Source organism: Ambystoma mexicanum, chromosome 10, assembly GCF_040938575.1.
Source record: "Ambystoma mexicanum isolate Mex_15411 chromosome 10, UKY_AmexF1_1, whole genome shotgun sequence".
NCBI lineage: Eukaryota > Metazoa > Chordata > Amphibia > Caudata > Ambystomatidae > Ambystoma > Ambystoma mexicanum.
In genome coordinates, this window is record NC_090932.1 from 781381678 (window position 1) to 781403368 (window position 21691).

Here is a 21691-nt window from a genome sequence, read left to right on the forward strand (position 1 = left end):
GGCATCACAAAATAAAGCAAAATTCATCCGTAAACAAATGTGCACCCATTGCACAATATAAATGCATTCCAGAAACATTTGTAGTATTGGAGATTCAGTGTAGCAGGCACATCGCAGAGATGACTCGAGACAGGTGTATATAAAATTTGTTTTATTTAGTACAGGGCAAGTTGGGAAGAAAGAGGCAGGAGCTAGTTAATATGCATCCTCTCTAGTCAGATCTTCCAACTGACAGTCCCAGAACCCTTAGGTCCTGTAAGGTTCCAGACTACCTCATAACATTCTACTTCCTGCAATGGTGCACACAACACAAGCAGATTCTACACAGGTGAGCCTTCTGGAGTGAAAAGCAAGTCAACTACTGGAAACAGAAGTAACCGAAGAAGAATACCACCAGAGACGCTGTTAGGGACAAATTTAATTTCTGTGCTTATTCCCTTAAACCTTAGAGACACCCAGCTCTTTTACTGGACTTGGGGCTTGTGACTTTTTCCACATGAGTGGGACCTTTTTCTCACTCAGGTTTTTCCTGACTTTTGTGTTCACTGTTTAATGGAGTCTGACAAACTCCATGGGCATCTGCTTTTTGTATGGCACATTAGGTGCAGTGCCACTAAGAAGTCCTTTGAACTTCTCAGATTGTTTAAATACATTTTCTTGGGTGAACTACCATTCCCAGGAATAGTAATGTGATCCCGGTCGTACTTTTCCCTATGTACAGTGCTGAGGGGTTACCTAGTGATTCCTACCCCATTTTTTTGTAAAACATTGTTACACTTACCTACTTTAAACAGCTGGTGGCAGTAGTTTAATGTTTACTACCAGTGTGCATCTTCACTACAGGCTGAGCCCTCAGCTGCATTACAGTAGCCATGGGTGTGCTCCCCCCCCCATCCGCCCTGCTGTCTTCTTTTTTCGTCATTTTCTGTTTTAGTTTCTTCTGGGCTTTTACTCTATTAGTTGCCAGTTTGAGTTTGTGTGTTTTGCCTTTGGCAGGCTTCAGACCTGACGCCCACCCAGGATCCAGTGTGTCTGGATAGGCAGAAAGTGAGTGAGGGTCCCGAAACATCACTGTCCTTTGTCTCTAGGAGTGCCTGAGTGAAACCAGTCCTGATTGGCCGGCTGGCTGTCCTGAAAGGATCACCACCCTGCTATGCGATTGACAGCATAGGCTGTGAATGAATGGGAAATCTCAAGTTTTTTGGGACTAGAGGCAGAGTCGACCACTGCAGAGGAACATCTGAAGAAGACGTGATGCCAGCAGCAACCTCCGGGACCGCAAAGTGCCTGGTGAAGGCCATAGCTGTGCTGACCCAGTTTTCATATAAACTGGGTATACCTGTACGGGACGACTTCCTCCCTAGGGTTCTGGAACCAATAGCCTCAAGACAAGCTTCCATTGAGTCCTGTGACCATTGCCGAGTGCATCATCTTGCAAAGTCCAAATCTGGCCAAATCTTTGTGGGCCTCCAGAGGACCCTACAGAGACAGGAAATCTTGATCCAGAGTCCCCCCAAAAGAGTCCATGACTGAGGGAGCAGGTTTCTTCCAACCAGAGACATTCGTTCTTCATTGACGCCAAGGAAAAGGCACCAAAAGACCAAATTGCTGCTGAAACAAAGGTAATCTGTTGCTGCGGAGTGCCTCTCCTGAGTACTGCTGGAGGAGCCCGCCAGACGTCCTTCCTTTTGTCACCATTACCAAGGTCCAGGAACAAAGGCCTGCCAAGCTGTAGCAAGGAGCAATCCAGCAGTAGCATAATTCTTCGAATCACAGGTTCTGTGGGGCTTGGAGTATTCACCTTTTAACCATAAATTGTGCTTCCTATCCTGCCAAGTACTTTTGTTCCACGTTAGAGTTGATACCAACGCTCCTGCACTGGCCTGACAGCTTGTGCTCTCTACAAAGTAGCTCACTTGAGTTGATGTGATTTCTGCTGATCTTACTAACTTTGTCAAGACTTATCAGAACTATTGATTTTGTCCCTTAACTCTGACTGCCCTGGCTCCCTAAAGGCATCCTTCTAACCCTAGTGGCTTTGGAAGTACTTCCTTGTAGGTTATAATTGTGGACACTTATTGCTTGGATAAATGTTATCTGCCTCCGTTCGGGATATTGTAATTTATTTTTCATTGTGGAAAATATGTTCTAAATCTGATTCTAACCTTTCCTTTCTTTACAACTCAATTGAATTGGTAACTGAAAATAAGTGCAATACTGACCTTAACTGAAGTCACATGTGTGCTGGAAAATTTGTTAGCATAACGTTTTATTGTCTTATAAAAACTGAATCCAAACTTTGATTGAATGTTACTAGTAGTTAAAGCTTTTCAAAGAATGTTCATTTAAACCTGGTGTAGATTAGAAATAAATATGTATAAAACTTTGTGTGCAAGTGTTACTTGGCTACTTGTACTTACTGATTTCAACTGTACAGCTCACATTACCTCTCTTAAGATAAGCCTGGCTGCTCAGTCACACTACCAACGTGTGTAGTACAGGCCTATACTAAAAGGTGGGTTACCTAATACTAAGCAGATAAGTCTTGTGTAGACCTCACTCGTTGGACTGCACTAATTCTTACATAACAGACGCCTGCAGACCCTTTGGAACACTGAAGCAACCACTGCTGTCCTGACCCAGTTTTCGATGCGACAGAGGAGCTCCGAAGAGGACTTCTTCCCTTTGGCTGGTGGGAACAACCAGTCTCAAGACGAACGTTGACATTTTTAAACAAGTCATCTCCCGAGCTTCTAGAGCTGTGAAACCCCAATGCCAGGAGACCTGCTGCCTATTTTGAATGCATATTCGTGGAAAGGCAGAATCTGTCCAAATCTTTTCTTAACCCGTAAGGACACTTAGATCTGTTCCAACTCGCCCAGATCACCTCACCAGAGTGTGGGACTGCAGGAAGCGAAGAAGATTGACCGGAAGATCCATGTACTTAGTTGGTGCTGCAGAAAAGGTGCCAAAACCGCAGAGTGAACCAAGAAGTTGCTGTAAGTCGTGACACAGGTCCTCCCTCGAGACTGCTGCTGAGAGATCCTATCCATTGTCCTGCCTTCCAACATCAACCCAAGGAATCCAGAGGTTGGGTCTAGAGCTGCAACATCACAAAGCATCCAGCACGAACATTTTCTTCTAACCTAAAATACTGTTGGGAAAAGGGTATTGCTTACCAGATTCCAATAAGCTGCTCCAGTGCATTGGAGTGCATGTAGAGGTGTCCAGGGCAACCCACTCTGACCCAAGCCGCTGCTTGTGTCCCCTTCTCGAGTCCGATTGAAGGTATCCTTTGTTAATTAACTTCAATAACTCTAGACACTGGAAGAAATCCACAGGAACTCTTCATTATTCACTGCTTGTCAAGACTTCAAGCCCTCTCCGAAATGCCTTTAGCTAGGGTTGCGTTTTTGGACAAAAGACATACTAGGCGAAGAAATCTTCTCTAGAACCTCGAACAAAGCTTATGTTACAATAACTAACCATTTTCCACCCTTTAAGTAACTTTACTGTATGTGTTTGCAGAGTAAAGGTATTACCGTATAAACCGTTGAAAACCACATGAGTGCGCAATATTCGATAATACGATAACTGTCTTTTCCCTTTCTAACGTTGCTATAAATGTAACCGCAAACCAACACAAAAGTGAAAGTGCCCTTTGAAGTGTATTACCAAGTGATTCTAATTGTTCAAGTATAAACGTATGAAGTATTTAAAGAGATTCTGGTGTAAATATAATAATGTATACTTTTTATATAACTATATGTGAAAGTGCTTCTTGGTTGTGCCCGTCTAGCTAAGATTTAGTGTACTTACCTACAGCGCACATCTTCCGCTTAAGGTAAGCCTGACTGCTCTGCCCCACTACCAAGGTCCTGAGCTAGTAGACACTAAGATGGGGGAATCTACAAACCACTGAGATAGCTTACTTAAGTCTTACTGCCAGTAGGACTTTAGGAAAACTCCTCCAACACTTACCTATCTGAAGATGCATCTTTTCTCTGTGTATATATAAAATAAAGAACTATTTTGCTGTAACCGTGTAGTGTTTCTTTTGGCCTATGCAAGTTCTACAAACTGACCTACAGCTCAGATCTCCCTCCTGAGATAAGTCTTGCTGCTCTGAAATACTACCAAAACAATGAGTGCTAAAGACTTAAACTAGAAGTTGGGGTATCTGTATATCAAGGGGACAGTTTTATGAAGTCCTACCATAAGTGGACTTTAGAAAAATTCCACAATACCTCCAAGAACCAGTTTCCTGGTTTCCATCACAAGGGTCATTTTCTTCAAGTTGCTCACAGCTCACCGTCTGCATCATGTCAAGATAGTCCTCCGAGGTAGTCGCTGGAGGGATGGACCAGTAGTCAGTGTGCCCAGCTCTCCAGAACCGACCCATAGGAGTATGGAAGCAAGATTGAGCCTGACGCAGAGGGGGGGGGGGCGAGGGCGAGTAAACATACCCGTTTTGTCAACCCTGGCTCTCCCATCTCCCCTCACCCCCAGGTTACATAGGGTTGTATGGGTGTAAAATCCTGGCCCTACATCTCCCTTGCAGACTCTGAAGGGAGAGGTTCTTGGCAGGCATCTTCCCCCGGGCTTCCCCTAGCAGGGTCTGCTAAGAACTGTTCTCCAGATCATATTTAACTTTTCAACACTTACAAACTGCCTCGTGAATGCGTATGGAATTGTGAATGTTTTTTTTTCACTGCTCAAATTTGGTCTACGGCCAAAATAAATTTGAACAGATGCTCTGGACACTTACCATTCAGTCATACCACCCAGATAAGTGTTTGGAGAGACCTTAGTGTTGGTCTGTTCATCAGATTAGGGTGGCTTCAAGATCACTTCAGAATCAGCCTATTGCCACACTGGCAACAGGTAGGAATGTCAATGGACTAGATGGCACAAGTACAGGGGTTAAAAACATGTGGCGATGCCATTTTGAGTCTATGATAGCAAAAATGGTATGCAGCAAAATGTGCAGAGCGTGGGGGGAGGTGGAAGGGGGTGAGGGAGAGAAAAATGCATTACAAAAATATCTGCTATCAGCCAGTCTTGGAAGCATCACAAAAGTAACTAAAAAGGAAGAGGAGATATAAAGTACCCCTGCAGCACTTCATTAAGGTGAAGTGTGGAGCATAACATTGAGGAACCTCTTAAAGGATAAGGTTCCCCTGTACTTGTAGCCTTACAAACTGAGCAGTACCCCCAAGAGGTGAGCTGAGTACGGAAAACAAAATTAGGGCAGAAGTCAAATCCTAACAAAATGTGTGGGGGTGTGCCCTTAATGGCAATGGTGGGAAAGTTGCAAAAAGAAAATCTTTTGACACTTGTAGCAGATTTAGCACCTACACTGTGCACCTCAGACTGGCCGGTGGGAGAATTAGGCATAAAGCAGGGGAACCGCCTGGTTGCCCCTGGTACATAACGAATTTGCCCCCTGAGTGGGAAACTTCTGGGTCGATCCTGGTACCAGGTTTATGCACAAGATAACTAGGTGGTTCCCTTACGGCACCACCAGTCATCCCAGAAAGCAGCGCAGGACCCAGGGTGACATAAAAACAAGGTTGTTCCTTTCAACACTAATCCTCACATTCCTAACTGGTGTTTGTAACATTTTGACACTTTCATAATCTCCTATAGAGTGTTCCAACCAAAATGGTCTCATGCAATCGTCCCACTTGTGATTTGGCCCGAGAGACAGAGTGAATGCGGGGCATACTGCGAATTGGCAACAAGAGGAACACAAGAAAACCCATTTTGCCAGGGCTGTCGGGGATTAGACAACACAAAGGACAACAGAAGGCAATAAATAAATGGTGTGTGGGAGGTGGGAAAGCAAAGGACAAAAGATGCAGCAAGCTATTTGCCACATGTGTCCAGCCCCGTCTCTGTGGACAAAATGATTGAGGGATGGATCAGAGGGAAATACCTGGGTAAGCAGCTGTGGGGCCATGCATGCACACAGCTTCACAGGAAAACTTTGTCTTATGGGGATAAAATGGAGGTTTCTTTTGTACAATGTCCGCATTTTTCTCATAAGTGTGAAGTAAAGTGGCCAGGACATTGGGGTACAAAGAAATCTGCCAATGAAGCTGACTGGAACGAGATTGTGGTAAGCAACATACACGTAAGGAACAAGTTACTTACCTGTAACTGTTCTCCAGCATGGGTCTGGCATGGATTCACATGCTGATGAATATTCGCCGTCATCAGGCTGAGAATCCTCGGTAAAGAAAAAATCAGTTTGTTTCGTTTCTGAACTGTCTTTCTACTAGTAACCAATCACTGGTCTCTGGGTCATACTGCCCCCAGCCAATGACTGCCCTCTACCTAAGCCCCTCCTCTGACAGCCATCTTCAGATTTGGCATCACGTAAAGTGGCAGTAGGACCAAGAGAAGAGCCGCAGAGGGGTTGGAGGGAGGGTTTGCATGTGAATTCATGCCAGACCCATGCTGGAGAACAGTTACAGTTAAGCAACTTGTTCCTTCTCCAGCATGGGGTCTGGCATGGATTCACATGCTCATGAATACAAGAATACATAGCAGTACATACGCACAACCACGGGAGGTGGCAAGGCTCAACATTAAGCATCCCTTACCTCCTTACAAGGCTCACATTCAAGCAAACAGGTTGCGCAGCAATGCTTGGCCGACTCTGGACTCCACGAGATTCTACTGCGTCAACCGGGATTCCAGAGAGAAGGTGTGCGTGGACCTTCACGTAGCAGCGCTGCATATGTCCAGCAGGGGTACACCAGACATCAATGCCATAGTTGCAGCGATCCCTCTGGTCGAGTGGGCTCTCGGACGGACTGGCAACGGTCAGTTTGCCAACCGGTGACAGTGCATGATGCAGCCGGAGAGCCATCTGGAAATGGAAGCCTTGTAGAGGGCCTTCCCTTGGTTCACAGAGCCAAAGTTCACAAACAGCTGCGATGTCTTCTGAAAACTCTTTGTGCGGTCCACGTAGAACTTCAGCGCTCAAGCCACATCCAGCGAATGCAAAGTCCTCTCAGCCGGCGACGGGAAGGAAAAAGGCAACAAGGGCTCGTTAAGATGGGAGTCCGATGGCACCTTGGGCATGAAGGAGAGGTGCATCCTCAGCACTACCCTCGTCTGGTGGAATGTCAGGTACGGCAGCTTAAGGAAAGGGCCTGGATCTCTCCCACTCGTCGTGCGGAGGTGATGGCCACAAGAAACACTGTCTTCAACGATAGGAATTTTAGTGGCGTCGAATGCAAGGGCTCGAATGGCAGACCCATGAGCCTGGTCAGCACCACGTCGAGATCCCACGCCAGGTTCAGAGCCGTCACCGGCGGGAATAAGTAGAACAGTCCTTTCATAAACTCCTTCACCAGGCGGTGGGACCACAGCAACGACCGCTCTGGAGTCGTGTTGTAGGGGGAGATAGCTGCCAGATGAATTTTGTTGGCGGCATGCGTCAGCCCCGCCTTGGCCAGCGCCAACAAGTATGGCAGCACCTGGGCGGGGAGGGAAGGGGCGTAATCCGTTAGAGGTTGATCTGTGCACGGCACAAGACCGAAAACCTCTTCCATTTATGACCATAACACTTAAGAGTAGAGGAAGCCCTGGCCTTGGCAAGCACCTCCTTGCAGTCCGCCGGGATGTCATAGCCTCCAAACTCTAGTGCTGCAGGAGCCAGGCCTGCAGGTTCAGAGATCCTGGGTCGTGATGTAGGATCGCGTCTCCTTCCCTGGCAAGATGATCTGGGTCTGTCGACAGCCTGACTGGCAGGGACGCCGACATGTCCAGAAGGTCCGGGAACCTATCTGCCTCGGCCACGCCGGTGCGACGAGGATCATCCTGCACCGGGACCGTCTGAGTTGAGTGATGAGTTGCAGGAGCAGTGGTAACGGCGGAAACGCATTTAGGAACAGGCCGTCCCATGGGAAGGAGAATATGCCCCATGCTCCCGGCTGGGGGAACCTGCTGGTGAACCTCCGGCACATGGTGTTCGTCGCCGTCGCGAACAGGTCGATCTGGGGATTGCCCCATCATCGGAATAGGAGATCTACTTGACCTTGCCGAAGTTCCACTCATTGCAGGAGCGCAGCTCCCTGCTGAGTGAGTCGGCGACGGTGTTCTTCACTCCTGCCAGGTGAAAGGGTACCAGGAATATCCCCTGGGCGACGGCCCAGTGCCACAGGTCTTACGCTTCCTTGGAGAGCTGAGGATCTGGTGCCTCCCTGCTTCCGGATGTAGAACATTGTGGTGGTGTTGTCTGTGAAGACTCTTACCACTTTGCCCTTGAGGGTCAGAAGGAGGACCCGAGGGCCTAGAACACGGCCCAAAGCTCCAGGACGTTGATGTGCAGTGACCTCTCCTCCGGTAGCCAAAGGCCTCTTGCGTGGAGATCTCTGGTGTGCGCGCCCCATCCCTCCAGGGAGGCGTCCGTCGTCACTGTCTCCTGATGCGCTGGGGTCTAAAAGTCCATGCCCGCCGTGAGATGGTGCCCCACCACTGGATCGCCTGACGGAAAGTCTTGTTGGGGGCAATCTTGTCCTCAAAGCTTTCCTCCACTTGCATCCACCGGGTGCCAAGGAAGTCTTGCAGCGGTCGCATCCTACAAAGTCGCACGAGGTAGATGCAAGACGACATCATGCCGAGCAGGGACATGATGGACCTCACCTTGGCAACATCTGTGCTCAGCAGCCGTTGTACCCTGCCCAAAATGGCCTTTATTCTCTCCTCCGATGGTGAAGCCAGCCACGCCACCGTGTTGAGCCTGGCGCCCAGGAACAGTGTTTCCTGCGATGGCACCCAGCAGGACTTTGCATAGTTTATCGAGAACCCCAGTTCTGTGAGCAAGCGGACAGTCCTCACTGTGTGGTTAACGGGGAGTTCCCTTGACTTCGCTCGGATGAGCCAATCGTCCAGGTAGGGGTAAACGCGGATCCCCTGCAGGCGCAGCTGCGCCGCCACCAGTGCCAGGCACTTGAAGACCCTTGGTGCCGACTTCAAACCGAAGGGCAGTGCCTTGAACGGATAGTGTCGCCCCTGGACCACGAAGCGCAGACATTTTCAATGTCCTTTGTGTATGGGGGATGTGGAAGAATGCATCCTCCAGGTCCAGCGACGACAGGAAGTTCCCCTGTTCCAGCACGTGCTGAAGGGTGACCAACCGGAATTTTGGGATCTGATGTATTTGTTGAGGCAACCGAAGTCCAGAATAGGCCGCAAGCTGCCGGTCTTCTTTCGGACGAGGAAGTACCGCAAGTACACTCCGCAGCCCCAGAGTCTCTTCGGGAGGAGTTCTATCGCACCCCTTTCCCAACATTGCTCGTACCTCCAGAAGTAGCGGGAGGAATGTGATTTTCTTTTCTGGCCACCGGTGGAAAGCTGGGACACTTCCTTTGGAACTCCAGAGTGTGCCCGTGGGCCAGGGCATCCAGCACCCAACGGTCGGAGATGGATTGCCACACGCTGATGAAGTTAGTCAGATGGCCTCCCACCGGGGTGCTCGGGTGGGGGCCAGACGTCCCGGCTGGTTCGGTCCTGTTTCGCCGAGGCCTTGCCCCCTTGGGCACCTAGGAGACGGCAATATCCTCCGGCCTTGCTGCGGCACCTGTAGGCCTCCCGCGACGAAGAACGGGCCGCCTGACGGTACGAGGGGCTGCCGCCGCCAAATCCATTGGAGGCACCTCGAGACTTGCCTCCAGAGGTCCGAAAGGTCGGCCTTTGCTTCTGGAGTGTGCCCAAGGCACGGGCCGTCTTGGTGTCTGCCTTGATGGTCTGCAGGGACTCGTCCACTGCCTTGCCGAACAGGTTGTTCCCGAAGGGCATGTCCAGTACCTTGGTCTGTACGTCCTGATGGAAATCAGTGGCCCTGAGCCACCCTCTAAGGCAAACACTGTTGCCCATCTGGAGAAAACTGGCGTCGGCGATGTCCGTGGCTATCGTGATGGCGTGATCAAAGCCACTTCGCCCTCCTGCAGGATTTCGAGGGCCTCTGCTCTCTTGTCATCTGGGAGGAAGTCCAGGAGGCGGGCAATTTTAAACCACAGCTCCCTATTGTACCGGCCCACGATAGAGAAAGCGTTGGCCGCCTTAATGGTCGTCGCTGCCGATGAGATGACCAGTCGTCCCATGGCGTCCAGCTTCTTCCCCTCGCCGTTCGGTGGGGAAGGGGCAGTAGATGCCGTTGCCCCTGCTGATTTCTTCTTGGCCGCTGCAGAATCCACCGAGTCCGGGGACGGCTGCACCCTGAGGCAAGTAGGAGCGGAATCTGGGACCCGGTACTTCTCATGTCGGTCTCTTTGCAGGAGCCGTGGACGGGTTCTTCAGAAGGGCCAGTCCCTCATCCCAGATGTCGTCTAACAGTGGGACCGAGAATATGGTCTTCCTCTTGGCCTCTTGTAGTTGATAAAGGAATTCCTCTCTTTTCTGCTCTTCGGGGCGTAGCCGGAAAAGCTCAGAGGCCCTGGCGATCATAGTGTGAAACAAGCCAATTTCGTCGGGAGGGGAAGCCCGGGGAGGGGGCGATGGTAGATCCGTTCGGTCGTCCCTGCCGTCATCCGTCCCCGCCGCCTCAATCTCCGTCTAATTCCTCGGCAGAGGGGATGGAGGTGAAGGATGGAAAGGTGGGGGGTGGATGGACTAGCCTCCGCTTAGCTGGAGGGATTCTCTGTGTACAGGGTGTGCAGTGCCAGTAAGAGGTCTTCCAACCTGTCCTGCGGTGCTGGCATCGGTAGCATCGGGAGTGTAGGCCGAGGTTCCTAGTCGGCCTGCCATTCTTCATCGGTTCCACCCTCGCTCTCCACCTCCGCCTCGTCGGGATCCTTCCCGCAGGCTCTGACCTCGTCGAATATCCTGTCCAGGTCTTCTTTTACGACCTACAGCTCGTCCTCAGAGGTGGCGTCTGAGTCCGCTAGGACCACTGAGCACCCCCACTCCTTCACGGCTCAGGGATTCACAGGACTCTTTTGGATTGGTTGGAAAGACAATTCCCTCTGTGATGGCAGGGAAACTTTAGGCCTGGAGGCCATCTCCACTGGGGTCGCCTCTGCGGGCTTCGCCAGGGACACCAGGATTCCTTCAAATGAGGCCTTAGCCAGGTGAATCCGGGCCTTCACAACCTTAGGCGCGTCAGAGGCCTTCACCGTGGGGGGAGGGTCACGGCCTCGCTCCCCCTTAGCTCTGTCGGGATCGACCGGGGTTTCTCCCGAAGCTTACCCAGGTTCTCAGACTTCCTTTTTACCGAGCCGGAGCGTTGGCTCGTGGTTGACGGCGTCTGTGACATTGCACCCGGCCTGGCAGCCGATGAGCCCGGACCAACAGCGCTCCCAGTGCCCGCAGACTCAGTGCTTTGCCTTCTGTTGGGCCTCTGAAGACCACTCTGACTTCTTCACACCTGCTGCTGGTCTCTCTGCCTCCAGCCAGTTAGCGAGTCGTGAACAACTGTCCTTCATGGTCTGGACGGACATGTTCTTGCAGAACGCACAGTCCTCCTCCACGTGCGACTTGTCGGAGTGCAGGCAGTAGAGGCACCAGGAGTGCTCCTCTTCCTTGAACACGTTCTGTAGTCCACATCCTGGGCAGATCCTAAACAGCTTGGATCCAACAGGCATCGAAGTCTCCTTTGTCTTGAGCCATGTCCACGTGGGGGTAGACCTCAAAGATCTTCCGGAATCCTCCAAGAAGTGAAATTCGACCAAAAAAAACTCTTTGAAAAAACGCAACACGCAGTAAAAGCTCGAGAGCTAAACACGAGGACTCCCAACACTTGAACGTGTGGTAAAAATCTGAAGAGGGCTGCCAGAGGAGGGGCTTAGGTAGAGGGCAGTGTGACCCAGAGACCAGTGATTGGTTACTAGTAGACAGTTCAGAAACAAAAACTGATTTTTTCTTTACCGAGGATTCCCAGCCTGACGACGGGGAATATTCATGAGCATGTGACTCCATGCCAGACACCATGCTGGAGAAAACATGGAGCGATCTGGACAACACCGACATGTTTAGTGTATCAAGTTGTAACACTGCAGACCAATACTGAAATGAAATCTACATACCAAGTGAATTTCAAACAAATTCATATGCCTTTAAAACAGTCATACTTACCGTCTCCTAGGGGAGTGGGATCTAGATCTGGTTCTTGACCTTGTAGTGCTTTTACTCCTTTTGACATCTTTTCGCAGGCTAATTTAGAGAAAAAACAGGCACATTTAATCATTTACGATCAGGCAACAACTTGCAATTTGTAAGTATATTGTGTGCTACACATTTAAATGAGTGAAAATGACACTGACTGTAGTGACTATTTACTCGTAGGCCACAGTCAGCTTTCCTCTAATCAAGGCGCCTGTACCTTTGGGAATGGGACCGGTGCATTTACAAAGCAAATTCAGTTAAAAAAAATAAAAATTGAGGTAGATCCCACATGCGAAGCATGGTTCTGGCACAGGCAACCTCTGCAACACTTACAGACCCTATTTTCCTCAGCGTTACAGGAGCCAGTTGACTCTTACTAGAGGGAATGGAGGGCTGACCTATAGAGGAAAGGGGTCTCTGGGCTACAAACAAATCTTAATAGGTGGGCAAAATAGGCTTGTGACCCAGGCCGCTTCTTTGGACGGTGACCCTGACTGATGCAAATAAGTTAAATGTTCTACAAAACAAATACCACTATACTGTATTGTGTGCTGCTGATGCTCTAATCCTGCTGCTCAACTTAAATAAAGGAGTATCTGATCAATAACCCTGTAATGTGTGCAGTCTTGAGCCAAGATAGTTCAGAACATAGCTCAGCAGGTTATGTACTTGTTGCAGATATCTTGGTTCATAATCCAAATCAGTTGCAAATCGTGGCCAAGCAGGCACATTCTCCTTTCCCCTCTCTGATGTTTACAAGAGTAGAAGTCTTTTTATGGTAGTAACCATTGTTTTGCAATCTACCTGCACTAGAAAGTTATAAAAACGGATTTAGCAACAATATGGTGCAGTTCGAAAGCTCGAACCTTCCGAAAAGGGATTGTAACAAGTGGGCAGCCACCCGGAATAAAGAGCATATGGCACTAGTTGGGAGAGTGATTAGTAGTCGAACGGGAGACCATGGAACAAAATTGTCAAAGCTCACAACCCAGCTTTGCCAAAGGTTGTGATCTTGGATAGTTCACTCGACTGCATAGTCCATGTGCTGTTTGAGAGAAAAAGCTGATCTGATGGTGGCATTGTTTAGTCAATTGCCTGCTTATTTTTATGTAGTTTGAGTGGAAAGTGTTCTAATCATGAGAGAGGCTATCAAATGTCTTTGCCGCACCAAGCTCATTTTCAAACACACTTATTTGATAAAACATTTGGGGGCGAGGTTTCTACAGTTTCAAATATTATTTGCAACATGAACAATCTGCAAGTCTGTCACAATGACCATGACCGGGTAACCATGTTGTCAGCGTCAAGACCACCCCTGGACTTCAATCTAAAAATTCAGTAACACCCAAAATAGATAGATAGGCTCATATCAGCTAGCATACTGGTATTAGCAGACTTCCAATTATAGTGCAGAAAATAAAAGCTATAATCATTCGCCTTTTGCAACACGTGTCTATATTTGATGTGTAGTTTCCATGTCATGACAAGTTATGTATTTAATTCATGAATGTCAAACAGTCACAAATTATTATGATATTTATTGAGTACAGAATAAACAGACTGCTTTCCAAATCAAAGGGGAAAGGACACCGAGGAAGGCAGAGATACAAGGGAGCCAACAGGGGAGGGCAGGCAATTTGGCAGCAAGGGATCTACAAGCAACCAGGAGAAGAAACATGGAAGGGGGGGGCATAGAACTCTGTCTCAGATTGGGTGAGGCGTGGAGGGCGTGTGGGTCTAAGGTCTAAATAGTAGGGGCGTAACTGCATGCTGCTGTTTGACTGGTAAACAATGATCTTGGAAACAATGTAGTAAAATGCCAAAATAGCAGACTAGGCTCAAAGAACCTAGTCTACTTGTCCAAAGTTAGTGATTTTTAAGATGGCTTTTTAAAAATCAACTTCTGTGGGCAGATTCAGAGACTCCACTATTCTGGTGAAAATGAAAAGCCACTAATGTCTAGCCAAACTATCAAGGTAATGTGACTGAGCAGTAAGGCTCGCACTTCTGTGCATGTGGATAGTGAAGGGTCCAGTCAAACACACAGAACACTTAATTCCAGTTAGACAGAAAATATAAATTACTCACTGTTGTGACTAACGTACTCTTAGTCCCCTTTCCTCCATACTGCATGGGCGTCCCTTCCAATGGATGGGAGACCCAACTTTTTTCACCAGAATAAAACCTTCCCTTTAAATTCAGAGGGGTGCGGGGTGCAGCCGTGGGAGCATGTGCTGCCCTGACTCAATAGCCATAGACGCGTCAACAACGGATTAATATTGCCTAATGACACCAATTTTGGGGGGTGGGGGAGTTCGGATGTATGGAGGAAAGGCAACTAAGTACATTAGTCACTATGGTGAGTAACTTATAATTACACTTACGTCCCGTCCCCTTTCCTCCATACTGCATGGGCGATTACAATTGAATGTATCCCCAGGGATGAGAGAAGCCCCCCCTTAAGCAAACAGGTTTTTAAGAACCACCTATCCGAAAGCCCCCTCTGATTTAGAGCTGACATCCAAACAGTAATGCTTGCAGAAAGCTGAAGGGGGTGGGCCAAGTAGCTGCTCTGCTTATGACCTGCCAGGGGACATGCAGCTGGAAGGCAATGGCAGTTGCCTTGGCTCTGACCGCATGGGCATGCATGTTGGCCGGAGGTGGCTTATGTTGTCCCTCATAGGCTTCTTTGATTGCCGAGATCATCTACCTGGCTATGAAGGCCTTGGATGCCCGATACCCCGGTCTTCAAGGTGATGGAGCGTCCGACTTGCGCAAGCCCTTGGCCCTGTCCAAGTAGAATTTTAGTTCACACCTGACATCAAGGCAGTGCAGGACTCTGTGCCTCTTCCTTGGGATCGGAGAAGATCGTAGGCAGCACTATTTCCTAGTTCAGGTGGAACGCAGACGGCACCTTGGGGAGGAATGCTGGGTGCGTCCGGGGGACAACCTTGTCCCTGTGAAATGTAGTGTATGGCTCCGAGGCGACCAGCGCCTGGATTTCACTGATTCTGCGGGCCGAGGTGAGGCCGACTAATAAGGCTGTCTAAAGGGTGACCAGCCTGATGTCCGCAGATGCCATTGGTTCGAATGGTTTGTGTGCCAGGGCGCCCAGGACTATGTTGAGGTCCCACACAGGGGGCAGACTCTTGATGGCCGGGAATAGCCTGGCGAAACCAGTGAAACGTCTTGACAATTGGGTTGGAAGAGAAAAAAAAGTTTCCGCAGAGTTCCTGTACGCCCCAATGGCAGTCAGGTAGGTGTAGCATGTGTCCACCTGTGCGCCTGAATGGGCGAGATGTGCCGAAAAGGAGAGCACGTCGTCCAGGGAACATGCCAGAGGGTTGAAGCCCTTAGAGTCTGCCCAGTGGCAGAACTTGGTCAATTTGCTCTTATACTGAGCCCTGGTAGATTTGCTCTTGGGGCCCTGTATTATCTCAAGATTAGCCTGGGAGAGGCCGAGATGTCCTAGCATGACCTATCCAGGAATCACGCTGCGAGGGCTAGTTTCTCTGGGGCGGGTGGAGGACCTGCCCCCCTGCTGCACCAGAAGATGTGCTGGGCCCGTTGGTAGTCGAAAGGGAGGCCTCTCCGAGAGGCTGAGCAGCTCTGAAAACCATGACCTGGCTGGCCACCACAGAGCTATTAAGATGCATAGGAGGCGAGACTCCTTGATCTTGCATATCACCCGGTGAATCAGGTGAGTGGGCGGAACAGTGTATGCTGTCATTTCGTCCCATCTGATCTGAAAGTCATCGCCCAGTGAGCCCGGGCCCTGACCCTGCCAGGAGGCCAACAGTTGGCATTTCCTGTTGCCCCGGGAGGCAAGCAGGTCCACCTGGGGGTGGCCCCACTTTCGAAAGATCTCCTGCAGCGCTAGCCCGTTCAACTGCCACTCGTAGTTGTCTGCTCCCAGTCTGCTGAGCCTGTCTGCCTCCAGTTTGGATTCCCCCAGCAGGTGGACTGCCGTGAGGTAGATGTGCTCCAGGACCCACTCCCACATGCTGACAGCCTAGTTTGCACAGTGGAGGTGGGGGGATGGTAAATGGGATCTGGTACCTCTGCTCGTTGACGTAGAACATGCTGGTCGAGTTGCATGAGGACAACCTTGCCCTCGATGACCGGAAGGAAGGCCCAGAGTGCCAGCCAGATGGCCTTCAATTCCAGCAAATTGATGTGGTGCTCCTGCCGGTTCCAGGTGCCATGGACGCAGTGGTTGTCCAGCGTGCCCCCCCCATCCTGAGAGAGGAGTCCGTGGTGATGGTGACCTGTGAAGTGGGTTGCCGGAAGGGCTTGCCCGTCTGCAGGTTGCAGTCCCTGGACCACAATGTGAGGTCTCGGTGAAGCGACTGAGTAACGTTGATCATTTCTGACTGATGGCCCTGTTCCTGGTTCCAAGATGCTGCAAAGTGCATCTGTATCCTCGTCATCCTGAGTCTCGTGCGGGGGACAGCCAATAGTACTGCTGCCATGAGACCAAGTAGGTGTTGGTACCACCAGGCCGAGGTCACTTCTCGGCAGAGGAAGTGCGCTGTGGCGCTCTTGATGGCCGTGATCTTGACCTCGGAGAGAAAAACCTTCCCGGAGCACGGGTCCCAAATGAGGCCTAAGAAGGTCAGTCTGCACGTGGACTGCAGCAGCGACTTCTTGAGGTTGAGCGAAAAACCCAGCTTGTGCAGTGTGTTCAAAGAGCGTGGGAAGTATGGTGCACTGCTTCCGGAGATGTAGCCCTGACGAGCCAATCGTCTAGGTACGGGTAGATGTGGTGGCCCTGCGACCTGAGGAGGGCTGTCACAGAGTTAATCAGCCTGGTAAAGACCCTGCGGGCCGAGTTGAGGCAAAAAGGAAGCACCTTGTTTTGGAAATGGTAGCCCATGATCCTGAATGGTAGAAAGGAACAATGAGACTGCCGGATCTGCATGTGTAGGTAGGCGTCCTTCAGATCCAGGGAGCACATCCAGTCTCCCCTGCACAATGTCTCCGCTATCAAAGCTGGCGTAACCATCCTGAAATTTTGAAGAGGTAGGGAGAGGTTGAGGGTGGAAAACTCCAGCACAACTCTCAGGCCAACCTGGTGGTTCTTCTCGATGGTAAAATCCTGGTGTAAAAGCCAAAGCGTCGCTGGGAGGCTGGGACTTCCTGGGGGGGTGGGGGATGAGAGGCTGGGATAGGGAGGTGGTACCCCGTGGAGACTATGGAAAGGATCCAGGGGTCCACGAAATTCTGGTGCCAGAATTGCATGAGAGCAAGCCTGACCCCCCCCCCACCCCCTCCACTGGAGACACGTGGACACGGAGGGGTGCGTCATGCCTTCTTACCCTCCAAGGCTGTTGCGGAGGAGAGGGACTGGAAATAGCCCTTACTATACCCCCCACCCCTTTTTTTGTTTGCGCTGATGCTGGGACGGCGAACAGTTAGGCTGCCTGGACCTTCTCTTGGAAGCCACAGAAACCTCTGTATGTACGCCCCTTCTCAGAGCGCTGCTGTAACTGGGTGTAGGGTTTGGGCGTGGTCTTTGTAAGGATGGATGAAGACTTGACCGTTTGAGAGCTGTTTTTCTTGTTATCCAGCTGCTCATCCGTTGTGGAGTGGAAGCGGTCACCCCCTTCGAACGGAAGATCTAAGATGAGTTCCTAGACATCCGGATTGAATTTCGTAGCACGGAGCCAGGCCATTCTTCTCATGTCTGTGGCAAGACAGATGGCACGGCCCGAGGTGTTGATGTGGGCCACCGTGGACTCCATGATGTCCTGCACCACGATCTTGGCCTCCGCTAATCCCGCCTTGAATCGTGATTGGCTCTGCGCCGAAAACTCTGGGAGGAAATCAGCAATTTCCAGCCAAAGCCTCTGGTTAACAGCTGCCAGCATGGCAACCGCTTTGGCTTGACAAAGGTGCAAGGACGCATTGGAATACAGCTTCTTCCTGTACGCCTCCAAGATCTTCTCCTCGCCTAGCAGCGCTGCAGAAGAGGAGGCAGAGGACGATTGAGGGTTGGAGTATAGTGATGCCGCAGCGATCACCTAGGAGTGTGGCTGAGGATGGGCCGATAGCAAGAGTGTATCCCCTTCCATCTGCCTGTACTTGGCGTCCAGGCATTTAATCACCGGCTGGGCCGAGTGGGGTTTGAGCCAACCCTTCTAGGGCAGGGAAACTACATCCTTCTGCATTGGGATACCCTTTCTGGCAACAGGACGTAGCGCAAGGACCTCCGCGAGGACCCCCTTCTGTTGGTTGCTGGACCTCTGGTTGAGGCAGACCCAAATACTCTGCCAGCCCTGCCAGACATTCGTGGAAGGCCTTGGCTGAAGATGCGTGTCCAGTTCAGCGACTCCGGGTCGTGATGAAGTATGCCGCCTCCTTCTCTGGAGAGAAGATCCGCCTCCGTCGGCCGCTTGACTGGTGGGGATGCGGACAAGTCCAGAAGGTCTGGGAACCAGATCTGCCTCAGCCACGCCGGTGCTACTAGGATCATCCTGCACGGGGACCTCTTGAGCTGGTTGACGAATCGGAGCAGCAACGGCAACGGAGGGAACGCATATAGGAACAGCGAGAAAGCATCGCCCATGCCCCTCGGCTGGGGAAACCTGCTGGCGAACCTCTGGCACTTGGAGTTCATCGCTGTCGCGAACAGGTCGATCTGCAGTTTTCCCCCCCATCGTCGGAAGAGTCGATCCACTTGATCCTGACGTAGTTCACACTTGTGGCACGAGCGCAGCTCCCTGCTGAGTGAGTCGACAATGGTGTTCTTTATCCCTGCCAGACGAAAGGTCACCAGAAACATCCCTTGGGCGACAGCCCAATGCCACAGATCCTGGGCTTCCTTGGAGAGGGCTGGGGATCTGGTTCCTCCCTGCTTCCGGATGTAGAACATCGTGGTGGTGTTGTCGGTGAAGATTCTCACCACCTTGCTCTTGAGGGACGGGAGAAAGGACCCGAGGGTCCAGAACACTGCACAGAGCTCCAGGATGTTGATGTGGAGCGTCTTCTCCTCTGGGAGCCAAAGGCCTCTCAAGTAAAGTTCTCCGGTGTGTGTGCTCCCCACCCTTCCAGGGAGGCATCCGTCGTCACCGTTATCTGGTGGGATGGGTCTGAAAGTCTGTGCCCGCCATCAGATGAGCGCGGGTGTCCCACCACCGGATCGCTCGTCGGAAGGTCTCGTCGAGCGGGATCCTGTCCTCGAAGCTGCCCATCACTTGGATCCAGCGGGAATCTAGGAACTCTTGCAGAGGGCGCATCCAAAGCCGGCACAGGCGCAGGAGATATATGCAGAAGGACATCATACTGAAGAGGGACTTGACGAGCCTCACCCTGGCCACGTCTGTGGCCAGCAGACGCTGCACCTTGCCCAGGATGGCCTTCGTCCTTTCCTCCGACGGTGAGGCCAGACGCGCCACTATGTTGAGTTTGGCCCCCAGAAACAGTGCGACTTGCGACGGGACCAGGTGGGATTTGGGAAAGTTGATGGAGAATCCCAGGTCCGTGAGCAGCTGGACGGTCTTTGCTGTGTGATCCACGGCGAGCTCCCTTGTCCTTGCTCGGATGAGCCAGTCATCCAGGTAGGGGTAGACGTGGATCCCCTGCAGGCGCAGCCACGCCGCCACCGGTGCGAGGCACTTGGTGAACACCTTGGGTGCCGACTTCAATCCGAACGGGAGGGCCTTGAACTGGTAGTGCCGTCCTTGGACCACGAACCAGAGGAACTTTCGGTGTCCTTTCAGAATGGCGATGTGGAAGTACGCATCCTCCAAATCCAACGACGACAGGAAATCGCCCTCCTCCATCTGTCCCGGCACGTGCTGGAGGGTGACCATCCGGGACTTCTGTGCCTTGATGTACTTGTTCAGTCGTCGCAAGTCCAGGATGGGGCGCCATACTCCCGTCTTCTTCTTCACTAGGAAGTACCTTGAGTATACTCCGGAGCCCTGGAGCCTCTTCGGGACGAGCTCGATGGCACCTTTTTTTGAGCAACGCCCTTACCTCCAATAGCAGTTGAGGAACGTGATTTTCCTTTCCGACCACGGGTGGAATGCGGGGGCACTTTTAGTAATTCGAGGGCGTGCCCCTGGGCCAGGGCGTCCAGCACCCAACGGTCAGTGGGGAGGACTCCCACACGCGGACCTACTTCACCAGCCGGCCTCCCACCGGGGTGCTTCGGTGGGGGCCCGACACCGCTGTCGGTTCAATCTTGCTTGGAGGACGCCTTGCCGCATTGGCCTCCCTGGTGACGACGGCGGGGCCCACCCGACTCGCCCTCTATAGGCTTGTTGTGACGAGGAGCGGGCCGCTTGGCGGTACATAGAGGAGCCACCGCCGAATCCCTTGGAGGCACCCTGCTTGCCACCGGCGCTCCGAAAGGATGGCCTTCGTTGCCGGAGAACACCTAGGGCCCTAGCTTGTCTCCGTGTCCGCCTTGATGGCTTGGAGGGACTCATCCACCGTTTACCCAAACAGGTTGTTCCCGTCGAACGGCATGTCCAACACCTTGGCTTGTACATCCTGGCAGAAATCCATTGCCTTGAGCCAACCTCATCGTCTAAGGCAAACGCCGTTGCCTAGCTGGCGGAAACCGGTGTCTGCAAAGTCCGTTGCCACCGTAATGGCGTGGTCCGACGCCACTTCGCCTTCTTGCAAGATCTCCAGGACCTCGGCCCTCTCGTCATCCGGTAGGAAGTCCAAAAGGGGGGGCGATCTTGTACCATAACTCCCTGTCATAGCGGGCCACGATCGCGAGGGCGTTGGCCACCTTAATCGTTGTTGCCGCCGAGATAACTCGTCGTCCCATTGCATCCAGTTTCTTCCCTTCGCCGTCAGGCGGGGATGTTGACGTTGAGGCCGATGCCCCCCGCTTTCTTCTTGGCCACCGCTGAGACGACCGAGTCAGGGGTCGTTTGTGCCCTAAGGCACAAAGGGGCCGCGTCGGGGACCCGGTACTACTCGTACTGATCCCTCTTGGCAGGCGTCGTAGACGGGTTCATGAGAAGGGTGAGACCCTCATCCCAGATGTTACCCAGCAGAGACTGCCTTCCTCTTAGCCTCGCGCCGTTGGTAAAGGAAACCTTCCTTCTCCTCGGGGCAGAGCTGAAAAAGCTTGGATGCCCTGGCGATCATTGCATGGAAAGATCCGATCTCGTCGGATGGGGAGGCCCGGGCTGGCGATGGGAGCTCCGTCCCGTCGTCACCGCCATCGTCGTCGGTACCTGTCGTGGCCGTGTCCGTTCCCGTGTCATCCCCAGGGACAGGGGATGTGGGTAGGGGGCGAGCAGGCCGCGAGGGATGAGCAGGCGGGGCTGGATGGATCCATCTTCTCTTGTTCGGGGGGGGGGCTTCCCGCCGGGCCCGGCTCTGGTTCCTCCGTCGAGCCTGGTTCCGGGTCCTCCGTCGGTGGTAATGGCAATCTCGTCCTCATCTCCGAACATAAGGATTGTATTGCCAACAAAATGGCCGCCGAGTTATCCTTCTGCTCCGGAAGCGACGGGTGACTAGGACCCTCGCCGGTGCCGCCATCGCTCTCGTCACCCTCGTCAGGATCCCTCCCGTGGGGACGGGCCTCTTCGACGCCCTCGTCAAAGCT

At 51.8% G+C, this 21691-nt stretch overlaps 1 protein-coding gene across 2 annotated transcripts in view; it reads right to left on the reverse strand.

Annotated features, from left to right (window-relative positions):
* The window catches only part of CCNL1 (cyclin L1), a 319029-nt gene that overhangs the window by 15158 nt on the left and 282180 nt on the right, over positions 1-21691 (reverse strand). For both annotated transcript variants that reach the window (XM_069618436.1, XM_069618437.1), the window contains one exon: positions 12088-12165. In XM_069618436.1, coding sequence (XP_069474537.1) covers positions 12088-12165 — 78 coding nt within the window. The remainder of the gene's footprint in view (positions 1-12087; positions 12166-21691) is intronic.